The sequence below is a fragment of the Camellia sinensis genome, chromosome 8 (genome assembly GCF_055761805.1).
Source record: "Camellia sinensis isolate YWXY chromosome 8, ASM5576180v1, whole genome shotgun sequence".
Classification (NCBI taxonomy): Eukaryota; Viridiplantae; Streptophyta; class Magnoliopsida; order Ericales; family Theaceae; genus Camellia; species Camellia sinensis.
Window position 1 is genome coordinate 165,327,959 of NC_138968.1, and position 15,694 is coordinate 165,343,652.

Sequence of the window (15,694 nt, forward strand, 5' to 3'; positions counted from 1 at the left end):
AAATTTCAAACAGGGAGGGGGGAAATGAAATTTTTTGGCGACAAAAAAAATTTGGTCGCCAAAGTAAAAACGACGTCGTTTTGTACCTGGAAAACAAAAAAAAAATTAAAAGAAGGCCCTGATCTCCTCTGTCTCCTACTCTCCCTCTCTCTGTGTTCTCTCTCTCAATCGGTTGGCAACTGCTCAAGAATTGCAGCCAATTCCAATCCAGATTCCAACATTTCTTCCTCAATCTTCTCTCTCGTCTCCTGATCCTCGACCCTGGCTAGACGAGTACACCACACAATCTTCAATCGGTTCTGCAACAAACACTTAACAAGGCTGAAATTATCGAATTGGAGATGACCCAAAAGCTTGGTCTCAACTTTAAGATCATCATCATCAAAACCATTCTGTTCTTCTTCCTCGTCAAACACAACAGTAAAACCCATTCTCTTCCTCCTGTTCTTCTTCCTCGTCAAACACAACAGTAAAACCCACATTATCATCAATCATAACATTGTCTTCTTCTTCTTGGAAATCAGTGATCAGGTTCCCAAAGGAAACCATCTGATTGAAATCATGATTTGACATAGGGTTCAACAATTTCTCAATCTCCTCCCTCTTGTTGGGGTTATTGTTCTTCAAAACACCCAAAACCTCATCAGCGGCGGCGGCGATTGTTCCGGGAGGCTGACCACCGCCCAATTGCTACTGTACGAGGCTAAGGTTACAACATGACTTATTTTCATTTTGTTTTGTTTTTCCTCAAATTTTCATTTTGTTTTTTTGTTTTTCCTCAGCAATCAAACAGAGGGTTATATTGTCTTAAGGTTCTTGGGAAATTCTTGATTTATCAATTGTTTATGTTGTTTTATTTTATTATTGTTGCTGGTGAACAACTTCTTTCACTTGGTAAATTGTTTAGAAACAGCAGGTAGAGTGTTGTTTTTGTATTTAATGGACAAATTCATGATAGAGCCTAGCCTTGGCAGATTATACATCTAGAAAGTAGAATTAGTGGGAAGGTGCTTAGTGCTCACAATTCGGTCATTAGCCAACTGCGATTTCTTTTTATATGTTGTGTAGGTGCATAGAGATGAATTTTTTTACCTTGTTCTTTAGTGTAGTTAACAGTGTTGTTGGTTCCTCATATTGATGCACTTTATGGATGATTCATTAATTAAACAGGCTTATATAACAATCTTAACTCATGACATCACGAGCTTTGACGAGAAGACTCCACCATGGGGATGTCGATGGGAAAAATACTTGTGAAGGAAATTCGTTTGTTAAGGTAACTCATTAAGGTAACTCGTTAAGGAAATTCATATTGATGCACTTTATGGATGATTCATTAAGGTAACTCGTTTGTTAAAACTCAAATTTGAACATACTTGTGAAGGAAATTCATGATCGATTTTGGTATCACATCAGTAGGTGGTGAAAGATGTGAGGAATCTGTGACTTGCAATCTATCTACAAAGCAAAATGACATTAGGGTTCCAAATATCCTCAACTAACCTTTGGAAAGAATATTTGTTTGGGATACATTGATTTTGGTTTTTTGACATAAAATGTATGATTATGTAATTGAAATCTAGGTGGGCTTGCTGGTTTCTATTGTATGGAGTCATTGGCAATAATTATTAATTAAACTGCCTGGAATTTTGGACGGACTATTAATTTGGATGTCCTGGATTAGACTCTCTTGGTATTGTGCTTGAACTTAATGATACACGTGATTTGTTGGTAATTGACTATTTGGGTTAGTGTTAATGGATAAGATTAACACTAAGGCCATGTTTGTTTGGGTGGACATGAGCTTGGGATTGGACTAATAGTCCAATAAAATTATTAATCCGATGTTTGGTTAAACAATTGAAGTACGGATTAATTATTTTAAACTTGACTATTAGTTAAGATAGGATACATAATCCAACGGATTCGTAGTCTTAGGACTATTAGTCATGGGAATGCTAATCCAGTCCGCCCAAACAAACATGGCCTAAATGTTGGCAGAGATATGCTTTTAGGACGGTGCACAGTGAGCATTCCCTTTTGACATTGTTGATTAGTGCTTTTAATTTGTTTTACAAATTAGAGAGAGGTTGCTTTAGCCATTAGTTTATGCAATGTCCCAGGTGCTAAAAAGAGAAAATTGGACTAGTGTGGAAGCCATTTACTTGGTACTGAAGGATATGGGGATCTACACCTAGCACTACTACAAATACAGATAAAGATCACACTTTTTTTGTGTGATGTATGTTTTTTAATCACACCTTTTAAGTTTTATTAAAGTGTGGTCTTTGAAAGTGTGATTAAAAGGGAACATTTTTAATCACACTTTTTAAGTGTCATTAAAAAATGCTTTCATCACATCTTTTAAGTGTGATTAAAAATATTTAGATCATATCTTTTAAGTGTGATTAAAAACAATTAGATCACATCTTTTAAGTGTGATTGAAAACATTTAGATCACATCTTTTAAGTGTGATTAATAACTAATAAAACCTGTGATAAAAAAAAGAATTCAACATATTTGAAGAATAATCAATATTATTTTTGGACGCGCATTTGAAGAATATAATACACACTATATACTATATATTGAATGGAATAACGTCATATATTTCATAAATGAAAGTTAAATGTTCAAAAGTATATATAAAGGAATTAATAAAAAAGTTTTTAACTGTGATTACATATATTAAAAAATGAAAAAAAAAACTTGAAAAAAAGCTAAGTTCTTGAATTCTTTGACCGTATTTTGCATCTCTCCAGGAAATTTCTGACCTGAAAAATAAAAACACAAATTAATTCAGAAACCACTAGAAGCATATGAATAGACTTACTATTTTTGTAGAGACTGTTCTTGTCTTACAAAAGACAAAATCGGACAATTTCTCATCACACTGACTCTTCATCCCTTGCATCAATAGAAAATGAATAATGGCATTGATTGTTACTAATATAAAATATTTGTATTACCATATACAAATATGACATATACATAGAATCAATAAATCCAAAATGAAAATCTTCAATGTATGGCCAGATATTTTAAAGTCATAAAACCAAATATATATAGAACCAACAAATCCAAAATTATAAACCAAACATAAAAAAGAGTCCCCCCCCTCTCTCTCTCTCTTCATTTCTCACCAAATCACTTTAAACACAGTGTAATTTTTTTAATTTAGCTTCTGGCAAACAAGAACTCAACTTTACTCGACTCCATTAATTCATAATCCAACTAATTTGAAATTAAAAATAAATAAATAAAAGAAAAAAATGCATAATTGGTTCACTCTCCAATTATGAAATAACAAAAGAGAGCAAGTTACGGGATTTGGATTTATCAATATTATCCTCACTCTTTATATGAAGACTGGTTTTCTTGTAGCCTATGGAGCATGATTGAACGGTATATATAAACACATATTAGTAAATCATAGCCTTGAAAAGATTTTATCAAAAATTTATTATGGCAACACATCAACAGAGAGAGTAAACTAAACTAAATCCCAACAAAAATTAAAACTCAAATCAAGGTAGAGAAAGAAAAGCAATTAACATACCAAGTCAAGATGGGTCAACTCCAAAAGAACAAACAAATGAACAATCCCCACTGTTCCAGTATTTGAGTGTTGAGCAATTCCACCAAGGTTTACATAATCCTAACTTGTCTGATAGAGGAGTATGCTCCACCCCTGTTGAGTATTATTATATGCAAAAGTTAGCAAGAGTTTCTTAGTATTACAAAACCATCAACTGAAAATGTAAAAACATAAGGATTGAATAGAATATCATAACTATAGACTTCAAAAATATAATCAAAAGAAGTTAAAATAAACAGTTTTCTTTTTTCTTTTTATGGATAAATAAATTAAGCTAAGTATTAACTAAAGACACCAAGAGGCCGCCATCCTAGTACACTAGATATCTAGCACTCCACAGAAAGTCAAACTAAAAACCACTTGGCAAAACTAAGCTTTCATATTAAATCAATCAAAGAAAAGGATGACTCACAGAACTGTTGCAAATATACTGGAAAATGTTCAACAAATATAAAACAATTAAGAAACAAAACACATAAATTTCAATTGAAAATTTATGGTCTGTGACTTCACGTGTGTAGAGAAGGCTTATAAGATTGAAGCAACACCCGATCAGTGGCATTTGCATCCACTCCACACTGCAAATAGGCAACAACTATTATATCAAAATGGCATGCTAATTTAGCAAGATATAAAGCATAGAGAGATTCATTCAAGAGATTAACTAGTCCCCAGATCCTATTAAACACATAGCAGTAAATGTTCCAATTTGCACATGGCACTCTTCTTACACTACTTGAGGAAAAAAACACAGAATCTGTCTGAATAATTCAACCATTCAACCTTAGCAAATTGACAAGTAGCAAAATGTTTGTCTAGAGAAATTTAGTGAAAAGCATCTCATTTCAACCACTTCAATTTACAAGAGAGCCCACATGGTAAGCATATTCTTTGTGTTACGGAGAAGAGAAGCTGCAACTATTGTATTTAACTCAAATGACACGACTGACGGGAAAGAAAGCAATACTCAGAAGGACCATGGTGAAGCTAAGGGAAACCAAAGATAACCTAATGATTGAAATGACTATAATGTTTGTCTCTTATAAATTAGTTGATGTGATTGGATGATAAACCTAATGTAACACTAGTCATTGGTTGTTTTGCTACAATGTTTTTAGTATGTAAATTTTATGAAAATTGCTGCTGGACAGCCCATTTGAGTAAGTGAATATGATTTTTTTTACCTTAATGAGAGCATCTACCACATCCATGAACCCTCTGTAGCATGCAGTGACAAGAGAATGCACTGCAATATGAGGACGAATCAGGTCAGATCCCATGAGCAACTCCACATGCCTTGCACGACCATGATAACTTGCCTCTAACAATGCCTCCTCACAAGCTGGCTGAGAAGCACCAGCTTTAACTAAGATCTCCAAAATCTCAAGGTGGCCCTCCCTCACTGCTGCTGTTGTCGCGAAACCCCTGAATAGTTTTTGGTTCACATCGGCTCCAATGCTCTATCATTTTGACAAATGCCAACCCTCAACACATTGCAAAAATAAAGAAAAAACTCAACAAGGAGACATTCGTCATTTTGGCTCAAAATCTTCAAGCTGGTTAAGAAGAAACAAATTAAGCTAGCAGCATAGTAAGCATTTTGGATTCTTCATCAAGTACAGGTAGCCATGGCCACACCCAAACAAAATGGGCAACATGACTGATGTGACACATAATGGGACATGGGACTTTAACTAAGCATCCAGTAGGTGGTCATTAATATGAAGAAAAACGAGAGTGTATCATGTACGTGTGTGACACATAATGGGACATGGGACTTCAACTAAGTAGCCAGTAGAAGGTCATTAATACGAAGAAAATGGGGGATGTATCATGTACGTATGCCACTATGCACAAGCTCTGGTCAATGGTTAGATACAACCCAAAATGGGCCTCACCGACCCAAACTTGAAAATTTATATTAAAAGAACACGCCATGAAATGAAAAAAATTATAGTAAAGAAAAATATTTTATAAGTAACAAATGGTTAGAGACAACCCACGATGGGCCTCACCGACCCAAACTTGAAATTTATATTCAAAAAAAAAAAGAAAAAAAAAAGAACAAGGGATGAAATGAAGAAATTTATAGTAAAGAAAAATACGTTCTAAGTAACAATTATTTTGAAAATAAAGAAAATTATAGATAACTTTGCTTTCATTTTTTCCCCTTTAACTTCATAACACATGCCTAAGTAAACATAAGATGAAATGAAATAAGACAGATCACACATGATATGCCTAGAGAATAAAATGAACATAACAGCAAAAAAAAAAAAATTATTTGGTACACCTCTAGAGGGACATCAATCCATATAGAAAGCCCGTGTCTCAATAATGCCCTATAAATATTAATTGGAAAATCGAGTTTGAAAACAAAACTTGATGTTTGAATACAATAGAATAGACTAGTACTGCAGAACAAGACAAGTAGAGAAACGGAGGAATCAACAGACATATAGATTAGTTGTGCTCTGAACTGCACCATTTTTAGCACAAACAACCAGGTGACCCATGGATGATAATTGCTTCAATACTTCAGTCTGATAAAAGATTCACCGTAAAAGTTAGCCAGTTTATCTAGATTTGAGTAACTAAAGCAGATTGCGTAATTGGATTTATTGAATTTTTTACGATTAATTGTTCAGTTTTGGTCACAGGATGCCTCAATTTTAAGATAGGCATTTGCTCATTTATTGCACAATCAGATTTTGAATAACAAACCTAAAGAAAGAACTAAAACTAACAATCCCAAACCCTTAAAGCGGAGCATTAAAGAAATGTCTACAAAAGTTACCGCCAATTCAGAAAATCCTTCCTTATATCTCTCTCTAAAAGATTTGCCAGCAGATCCACCACGTGCAGCTTCCTCAACCAAATTATCACTACACACCAAGTAAATCAAAAAATTAACTCAACTACCATATTTCAAGCTGAAAGAGCTTCTCCTAATTTTGCGACAGGATTAACTAAATGACCATATAGTTGCAGTGAATTTCATTTTGCATACATCCAGAACCATCACAGTTGGCAATATCATAAAAGGAACAAGAACCATCATCGCGAGCAAGAACAGCTCACCCTCAGATACAAACCATTCTCCAGTTGAGATCTTACGGCCAATTTCATTGAACTGATAAATGAAACTATCCTCAGTCTCCTCTTCAATAATCATTTAACTAATAAATGAAACTATCCCCTGTTACCTCTTTGACTTCATCCCCATCCAATCTCTCTTAACACATAAACACCAAACAGAAATATGCATAAAACAGGGACAAGAGAGTGGAACTCTTAAAGTAACCTCATTGTGCCAACACAAATATTTTTTTTTTTTTTTTTGAGTCAGGCATTTTTTCAAACAGTTAGAGGTTAATAATATTAGACAACATTTATAGACTACCATCTATTACATATGTACAAATATACATAGCATGTATATATTGATGAGAAATAAATATAGAGGAGGGGATCTTGACAGACCTGATATCATTGGACGGTGCTGATCCCAAACTAAAAAAATTGCTATGTATTCATTCTAGACACACTGAAGAGAATCAACCCAACACACTGGCATATATAACAAAAAAATTCCTATGTATTCATTCTAGACACACAAGAGAAAAGAGATTATGAGGGAGAGAAGAGCGATAAAGGATATACAATCCCAACTATGCTCAGCCTAGTGTTCATTTCATGCTCGAAAAAAATGACCTAAAAGAGAGGAGAACTATACCTGGATGTTGGAGGGAGATTTAGAGACGCCGATGTTGTCATCGGTGGGGAGTTACCGCCACTGCTAGAGAGTGAGAAAATGGGGAGATCTGTAGACGCCGGTCTACGAGAGAGAGAGATTGTGAGCGTCTGTGAGAGCGAGAGAAGAGAATTGAGAGGAGAGCGGTTACCTAGACACGCTGGTGTTGTCGCCATAGCGAAAGAGCGAAAGAGAGAGAGAGATCTCGCCTTCTAATGAACCCAGTCTTCTACTTTCCTTTTGATTAAAAGTAGCCAAAGAGTTAATGTATTTTGAATTTTTTTTTTATTTGTGTTTTGGTGTTGGGGATTTTTTTTTTTTTTAAAAAAAAAAATTGGGAATTGTATATTTTATATAAAAATTAATTTGGAATATTTTATACAATCACACTTATTTAAAAAGTGTGATTAAAAAGTAGTAATATATCTATAATCACACTTTAATTAGAATGTGTGATTAAAATATATATATATATATATATATATATATATAATTACACCCATTTAAAAAGTGTGATTAAAAGTAGTAGTGTATATATAATCACACTTTAATTAGAAGGTGTGATTAAAAAATATATAAATAATCACACTTTAATTAGAATGTGTGATTAAAAAATATATATATAATCATACCTATTTAAAAAGTGTGATTAAAAAGTAGTAGTGTATATATAATCACACTTTAATTAGAATGTGTGATTAAAAAATATATATATATATATAATCACACTTAATTGAAAAGTGACATAAAAAATAAATATTATCACACTCAATCAAATTAAGTGTGATTAAAATATCAATATAATTTTTTTTTATCACACTTCTAATAAAAGTGAGATTTTTTTTTTTTGTTAATGTGTGATCTTTAACTATTTTTGTGGTAGTGTAGGATTGAGTAAAGCCATGTTTTCACGGAAAGTTTTGTCTAATGTGGCTCAGTTGTAAATGAGTTGAGTTTTGAGTTGTTTAAATGAAGTTGAGTTTGAGTTATTTGAGTTTTTTATTTATATTTTTTAAAATATATATAGGTTTTCATTTTTTATTTTTTTAAATATATATACAGTTTTATGGTGAAAGTTAAGCTTAAAAAATTCATGAGTTTTAAAATATGTTCAAATTTGACTTAATTATATGATAAGCTTAAACGAATTTTTAACGATTTAATGTAAGTTGAACTCAAGTTAGCGATCCTACCCTACAGAAATGCTAATTGCACCATGGGAGAGATTTATAACTCTTAGTCTCATATGTTATTTTTACCAATCAAACATAACCATCACTTTAAACAGACTTGGAAAATTAATTAGTATACAAATAGATGATGTGATACAATTTTATAATTTTGAAATGATAATATTATAATATTGTGAAACCAATATATTGTGAACATTCATATCTAAAATTGTCTTCCTTTTCTCTGCTGCTTCTTTCTCTAGCTATACTTGTACGACATCACATATCTCTACCGGTTGGCATAATTGAATTTATTAAGGATATGTGTTGTGCTTGTGTAGTTCAATATCATAATCATCATTAATCAATTTACATATGTTGTGTGTTGTCAATAAACTAAAGCTGCTGAATTGGCAGTATAAGCTGGGTAAGGTTATTGGACTCAGCGCCTACGGTATTGTTCAAAAAGGTCTTAATCTTGAGACTAATCAAATTGTAGCAATAAAGAGACTGCATACTTTTTTTTGACTGCAAAAATGGTGTCCCATATGCAACAATCCTGGAAATCTTTATGCTGACAGAGATGGATCACATAAATATTGCCAAGTAAGTTATTTCTTTGGAGTTCTGATTAAAAAAAACCCATTAAAAATCTGCATGAGCATGTAATCTGCCAATCAATGGCAAATAAGCGGTTGAGGCGTCATTTAAAATATTTGCTCCTCGGGGTATTAGTAAGTACATGATTTTAATGCATGTTACCCTGTTTATCTGCATGAGCATGTAATCTACTTATCAATGGCTCTCAATTAGGACTGACCTTAAGCCTAGTGTGGGCCTTTGATTTGATCACTGAATTTGCTGTCGATATGATGGCCCATGCCAATGAGGTTCAAAAAAAAAAACTAGAGAAACTAACATCAATCTTGCCTAACACAAAAGACAACTCTAAACTTCAAATGGTTTTGCTTGGGAAGTTTTCTTGTTCCACACAAGGGCAAAAAAATTAATTAAAGATCAGGATTTGAACATCTAACGTCTTCAGAATTCAGCTATAGAATGGTTTAAAAAATGGCTTGATACGGTACATATAATTAATTAACTTGCATCTGTTTGAAGTCAGTCATCTCAATTAAGTTTAGATTAATCATGTCTTCATCTCATAACCTCACTGCCTATATATTTTTTTTAGCAACATCAATGTGGATTAAATCACTCCTTCTTATAGATGCATTAACTATTTATGTTTCACATTTCCATACCATCTCAAAGACTCAAAACAGATTTCGTCATAATAACCCTATATGCTTTTCGTAAGTGAATAAACACTATATGGAAATATTTGTTCTTTTCCCTATATTTTTTCATTAGTCGATTAAGTAGAAAAATAGCTTCCATAGTGGATCTTTGCGGCATCAAGCCATATTACTCATTTAAAACTATTGCTGCATATCCTAATCTCTGTTCAACTACTCTCTCCCATAGTTTCATGAGTAGTTTTAGAAGTTTGTGTGAGCGACAAAAGGGAGAGCAATATGGGACACTTTATCATTATTATTAGAAAAATAAAATGGGACATTTGGAGGATTCTATGACCTTTAAGGAAAAAGCGAAGAAAATTGTATTGTGTGGTAGATCTTATTGTTTCGATGTTATATAAATCTGTATTTTGTGTAAGCAAGATTTTCCTACATTTTGTTAAGTTGTGACTGATCTATCTACATTTTTCATATTTGATTTTCACACACTTTTTGATGAATTTTAGCATTTTGGAATCTAGCTTGAAAAGTTCCTTATTCTGCCCCATTATTTAAGTTTATCTTTCCATTCATTTTCAGATCATATTTTAATGCGTGTTAATTGCAAATGATGTTTGGTGTTGGAAAGATGTTAGAAACAAAATATATAAGCACATGTTGCATAATCAACCATTTCTTTGTAAGTTTTTTATTTGATTCAGGTAACTATTGTTTCTGTACATGATGGTGAATACCACTGGTAATATAGAATTTCATTCCTTTGACAGGATATGATATTCCCCTGAAATGATTGACGGAAAAAGAGTATGGAAAATTGATCGGTTAGCACCCTGACTAGTATTCTCAGCATCTTCATTATAAAGTTCATCATTGGGTATTTTTCCATGCTGCCTTTCATTTATTTTTTGCAAGTAGAGACACTCGTGCATTTGCAATATCAGTGGGATGTACCAGTTTATGTATTCTTGGTGGTACTTTGGAAATTTGTTGTATACATGAGAGAAAATATTGCAATTCAACTAGTACATTTTCTATGGAATAAACTTTAAATCTGTTTGGTATCATTTTCATTTTTCTGTTTTCATATTTCGAAAAATATGGAAAACTTTTTTTTATTAAAGAAACACTAAAAAATAGTTTTTAAATTTTTGAAAGCTGTTTTTGCACAAATGAAGGAAACGATGGATGTTTTCAAACTTTTTATTATTATTTTATTCTGAAAACAAGAAAAACAAACCAAACAAAATTAATCTGTTGGGATAAGAACACTTTTTTTTGAGTGAGTGCAGTTAGATTATATCTTTTATCTGATTCTGGATAATTACCTACTAAACAGTGTAATACAATGTGTGACTTCTGCTATTTTATAGCCCAACAGGTTGCCAAAACCATAGGAGGGATATATATCAATGGATTGAGAAACACCTAATTGAAGAGGGAAACATTGAAATAACAGAAAGTAATTTTTTATCTTTTGATCCATAGTTGGGTCAATGATTATATTGAGATGGTGGGTAGCCCAACCTGTGGCTGTGTCTATTGTTTCTTCACTCATTCAATTATCGAATTAAAATATAGAATGTGTCACAAAAATATAATGATTACTGTTTTGAATGTGTATCCCTCTATAACTTGGTTTAATCCCAACCTTCTATTATATTTAGCATACTTTGTTTTTCCCAGGTTCTTAGAGAGGTTTCCTATCAACTCAAAGGTTTTGAGAGAATGAAAAGTAGTGTGAGATTGATTTAAGGAGTGACACAGAGGTCAATGTCATGCAGCAGATAAGAGTTCCTGCTAGAAGACTGTTATTTGAAAAGGCCAAGAAGACTATTTTTAGGGGTTACTTATTACTGGAATGTTAGAGTCAGCTAGTGGGGACTGTGTTTTCAGAAAAAATGGCATCAGAACCGGTCAATGTGAATGAGTTCCAAGAACTGGCAAGGCGAGCTCTTCCGAAGATGTACTTTGACTTCTACAATGGGGGAGCTGAGGACCAGCACACACTAAGAGAGAACATGGAAACGTTCCGTAGAATCACGTTAAGTGTTGTTACACCTCTTATTCTTATTAGCGAACAGGGACACCACCTTACGCCAATTTTTATTTATTTTTTATTTTTTTTGGGGATTTTCTCAGTTTTCAGCCAAGAGTTCTTGTAGATGTGAGCAGAACAGATATGTCAACCACTATATTGGGTTACCCAACTTCGGCACCAATCATGATCGTTCCAACTGGATTGCATAAGTTGGCTCGTGCTGAAGGTCTAATTTCATTTAGAAGGGATTTTGAGTGAAATTTATGTGTACTTATGATTTCATCTTTGAATTTTTTAATTTTTTTAAAAATATTTTTTATCAGGAGAGGTTGCAACAGCCAGAGCAGCTGCTGCATGTAACACCATCATGGTATTGATACTCTCATACTCTAATTCCTTTTTACTTTGCATTGTTGATTGCTGAGCTGTCCCTCATTACAGGCAATGTCCTTTTCGGCTGACTGCACCGTGGAGGAGGTTGCTTCCAGTTGCAATGCCATTCGCTTTTTTCAAACATATGTATTCTACTCTCTTCAGCTCTAATAAACTTAAGTTTCTTCATAGGAATCTTTATCGTTCTTTAGGATTCACAGTTTGGTAATCCTCTGTTCATAGGTATATAAAAGAAGGGATGTAACAGCTGTGTTAGTGCAAAGAGCCGAAAGAAATGGGTTCAAGGCTATTATGCTTACTGTTGATACCCCTAGGCTTGGTCGAAGGGAAGCAGACATTAAGAACAAGTGAAATTTCATTTCCTTCTCTTTCATATAATTTCCGCTACTAATACCTTCAATGTCCTTCACATTAATGAATAATTTTCTCCCTCCAATATTTGGAAATTCACTGATATTTATTATCTATAATTAAATGAACTTTTCCCCATGCATCACGTTAATAATCCAAACACAATCACTTGTTCAGAATGATTGCACCTCAGCCGAAGAACTTAGAAGGTCTCTTGTCAACTGAAGCAGTTTCGGTGAGTTATTTGTTTCCTAATATATGCATTTAAACATGCTTGCAGACAGTGTATTAGTTGTTTTTTGTGTTAGTTGTATGATACATGGTTGCATATTTCTCTAATACTAGCTGTAACCAGTCTGATACAAGATTTACAACTCTAACATAGATTACTTATTTTGCAGGATAATGGCTCAAAGCTTGCAGCTTTTGCAGCAGAGACGCTTGATCCTTCTCTGTGTTGGAAGGTATAAACCATAGAGCAATAGTCTATGTGTGTTAATTGATAATTTGACTTCACAGTTAACTTTTGTTGAAGGTGTTACTCTTGAGCCAAACATTTCCTTTGCTTAGAAACATCATTTGAAAAGCTGTTTTAATTGTACTGCTATATATATATATATATGAATATTATTGTAGTAGTTATATGTTTTAGGGACAAATTACGATACAAGTCCCTATAATTTACGCCTTGTGACAATTTAATCTTTGTAGTTTCAATTGCAACAATTTTACCTTTTAATTTTCCATTTTGCATCTAATTGGTCCAATTGGTAATGATGGTCAAGATTTTTTGACAGAAGATAGCCCACATGCTCTTCATGTGCCCATTCTTCATAGGCAAAATGGAAAAATGAACAAAAATTTTATTACATAGGTGGTCCATGTAGTTTGCCCGTTGTGTCAATTTGGTCCCATTTTTGTTAAAAATAGTCTACAGTTATCAATTGGAAAATATAGGGGCTACTACAATAATCTATCTGTGTTTTAGTCATTTGGAACTATAGGGACCGAATTGGCATAAAGGTGCCTGTGTTTTAGTCATTTGAGGTCTTTCACAAGGTCACACAGTTGATGGAGCTGAAAGCCACCGCCAAAAATATTTCTGTTGGTGTGGTTGCATACTTAAAATAATTGATTTTTTGGTTGGTAAATACAGAAGTCATCAAGGTCATAAATTGATTTCCTTTATGTTAAATCTTATTCAAAACTTTGCAGGACATAGACTGGTTAAGGTCTGTCGCTAGTTTGCCAATTCTAGTCAAAGGGGTCCTGACAGCTGAAGATGGTAAGCTCATGACTCTGTTTAGATGTTTGTATCTCTCTAATTTTTCTTTTTGACTTTATAAATGAGAGAACCTCTTCACAGGAGCTGAAAAATCAATCAAAGTTTTTTTTTTTTTTTTTCAAAATCAATGTAAGGGCCACAAAACAAAAAACCATTAAATTTGAAGAATTTCTTGTTTTTATGTTTATTTCTAGAAGGAATAGCTATATAGGACCCCTATATTTTTGGATAATATGAGCTTTAGCAAACCCATTTATAATTTTCTTGTTTCATAGGTCTTGAATATTTCTTGTTTTCTACTCATGTTTATTTGTGAGAAACAAAAATTGCTGATGATCTGGTATGCTACTCTTGGCAGCAATAAAAGCTACGGAAGTAGGGGTTGCTGGGATTGTTGTAGTGAAGTTTGTTGAGGTTTTATTATCTTTGTTCGGTAGTGTTGTTTCATAGTGACATAATTTTTCTTTGTTCCCAGAAACATTTGAAGTGGCTAAAACAATATCGATGGGGCCATCATTGAAAAGTGGATCAAAAGTTGGGAAAAGTGGATCAAAAGTTCACGAACCAGACGAGCACCCTCCCCAACATATTTCTTAACAAGTTCACGAAGCCAAATTGTACAAGACTACTTGGTAGTATAAGCATTTTTGGGAGGATTAAATATTTTTGGATGGATGTGTATGGATAACAAATATTAGTAGTTTTGATTTGTTGATAGCTGCGCATGGATAACAAATAGTTATGTTTCAAATTGTTATGCTACATGGATGTGACTTGTGAATGAAAACTTAGAATAATTGTATTGTGTCGAATGTTAATGAATTATGCATTGTGTCGAATGTTAATGATTCAGTTAATTTGAATGATGCTTTAAAATTATAGGTTTATTATGGATTGATTGAATTATAACATGATTACAGGTGTATTGTTTTCCTGCTTTGACGACCAATTTATTAGTCGCGACATCCAAAATTATTTTTTTTTGCAAAAAATGACAATTGCCGACCAAGAATTTTGGTCGCAAAAAATACATGTATTGCCGACCAAAACAGCTCTTGGTCGTGGAATCTCACTTTTGCCAACCAAAAGTTTTGGTCGCAAAAAGACACAAATGGCGACCAATTTTTTTGGTCGCAAAATGTGATAATTGGCGACCAAAAAATTTGGTCGTGAAATGTAATAATTGGCGACCAAACTTTTTGGTCGCCAAATGTGATAATTGGCGACTAAGAAATTTGGTCGGGAAAATATCACTTTTCGCAACCAAAGTGTTTTGGCGACAAAATAAATTAGTCGCGGTAATTAAATATTTAGCGACCAAAAATTTAGTCGGCAAAATCCAACTTTTGCCAACCAACCATAATTTTGGTCGCGAATTACTTTTGCCGACCCTCAATTGGCGACCAAAGTAGCGACCAAAAAATTTGGTCGCGGATAACTTTTGCCGACCAAAAATAGACTTTTAGCGACCAATTTTTTTGTTGCTAAAAGTGTTAATTCTTGTAGTGAACTCTCACAAGGCTTGGGGTTAAAAATCTCATTTTGCTTAATATATAGTATAGATACTAGCATATCACCCGTGCTATGCACAGATTGTGTTTACAATTATCTATATATGTGAATTGTGATTTGTGATTTTTAATTTTTTTTAAATGTCTTCTTTTTTTCTTTTTTATATTACATTAAAGTTTAATATTTTGATAATAATCATATGTGTTGGACTTTTCAAGGAATTAAATATTTTTTTTATTATATTATATTAAAGTTTAATGTTTTGATAATAATCATATGTGTTGGACTTTTCAAGAAATTTTTTTTATGCTTGATCTTAATACATTAAAGT

The 15,694-nt window shown here is 33.1% G+C and overlaps 2 protein-coding genes across 7 annotated transcripts; one reads left to right on the top strand and one right to left on the bottom strand.

Moving 5' to 3' along the window:
• The first annotated feature begins 1,168 nt into the window (after window positions 1-1,168).
• On the top strand, window positions 1,169-14,468 carry LOC114303113 (peroxisomal (S)-2-hydroxyacid oxidase GLO4-like). 4 transcript variants are annotated; one of them, XM_082884043.1, is made up of 11 exons: window positions 1,169-1,289; window positions 9,025-9,131; window positions 10,552-10,605; window positions 11,468-12,048; window positions 12,146-12,192; window positions 12,264-12,341; window positions 12,438-12,562; window positions 12,744-12,801; window positions 12,968-13,030; window positions 13,782-13,851; window positions 14,327-14,468. In XM_082884043.1, the coding sequence occupies exons 4-11, from the start codon at window positions 11,964-11,966 to the stop codon at window positions 14,446-14,448; spliced, it is 648 nt and encodes a 215-aa protein (XP_082740169.1). In that variant the 5' UTR covers window positions 1,169-1,289; window positions 9,025-9,131; window positions 10,552-10,605; window positions 11,468-11,963; the 3' UTR covers window positions 14,449-14,468. The 4 variants fall into 4 exon arrangements, with proteins under 4 accessions (XP_082740169.1, XP_082740168.1, XP_082740170.1 ...); XM_082884042.1 differs by having other exon boundaries at window positions 1,169-1,276; window positions 8,943-9,131; XM_082884044.1 differs by having other exon boundaries at window positions 1,169-1,276.
• Window positions 2,590-7,583, bottom strand: LOC145797287 (uncharacterized). 3 transcript variants are annotated; one of them, XR_014338609.1, is made up of 5 exons: window positions 7,336-7,578; window positions 6,397-6,484; window positions 4,784-5,059; window positions 3,561-3,692; window positions 2,590-2,775 (listed from the first exon to the last, which is right to left on the bottom strand). XR_014338609.1 is itself a non-coding variant. In XM_082884041.1 (4 exons), the coding sequence occupies exons 1-4, from the start codon at window positions 7,527-7,529 to the stop codon at window positions 3,660-3,662; spliced, it is 591 nt and encodes a 196-aa protein (XP_082740167.1). In that variant the 5' UTR covers window positions 7,530-7,578; the 3' UTR covers window positions 2,590-3,659. The 3 variants fall into 3 exon arrangements, 1 of the variants encoding a protein (XP_082740167.1); XM_082884041.1 differs by having other exon boundaries at window positions 2,590-3,692; XR_014338610.1 differs by having other exon boundaries at window positions 2,590-3,692; window positions 4,784-6,778; window positions 7,336-7,583.
• Window positions 14,469-15,694: the final 1,226 nt, after the last annotated feature.

What these genes read in the sequence shown, in the direction of transcription:
- LOC145797287 (XM_082884041.1), bottom strand. Translation starts at nt 7,529, where the DNA reads ATGGCGACAACACCAGCGTGTCTAGGTAACCGCTCTCCTCTCAATTCT. An exon ending in AAGGATTTTCTGAATTGGCG is followed by an intron (nt 5,060 to 6,396) that starts GTAACTTTTGTA and finishes TCAAAATGATAG; the next exon opens with AGCATTGGAGCCGATGTGAA. An exon ending in TGGTAGATGCTCTCATTAAG is followed by an intron (nt 3,693 to 4,783) that starts GTAAAAAAAATC and finishes AATACTCAACAG; the next exon opens with GGGTGGAGCATACTCCTCTA.
- LOC114303113 (XM_082884043.1), top strand. Translation starts at nt 11,964, where the DNA reads ATGTCAACCACTATATTGGGTTACCCAACTTCGGCACCAATCATGATC. An exon ending in CTGCATGTAACACCATCATG is followed by an intron (nt 12,193 to 12,263) that starts GTATTGATACTC and finishes CCCTCATTACAG; the next exon opens with GCAATGTCCTTTTCGGCTGA. An exon ending in GAAGCAGACATTAAGAACAA is followed by an intron (nt 12,563 to 12,743) that starts GTGAAATTTCAT and finishes TCACTTGTTCAG; the next exon opens with AATGATTGCACCTCAGCCGA.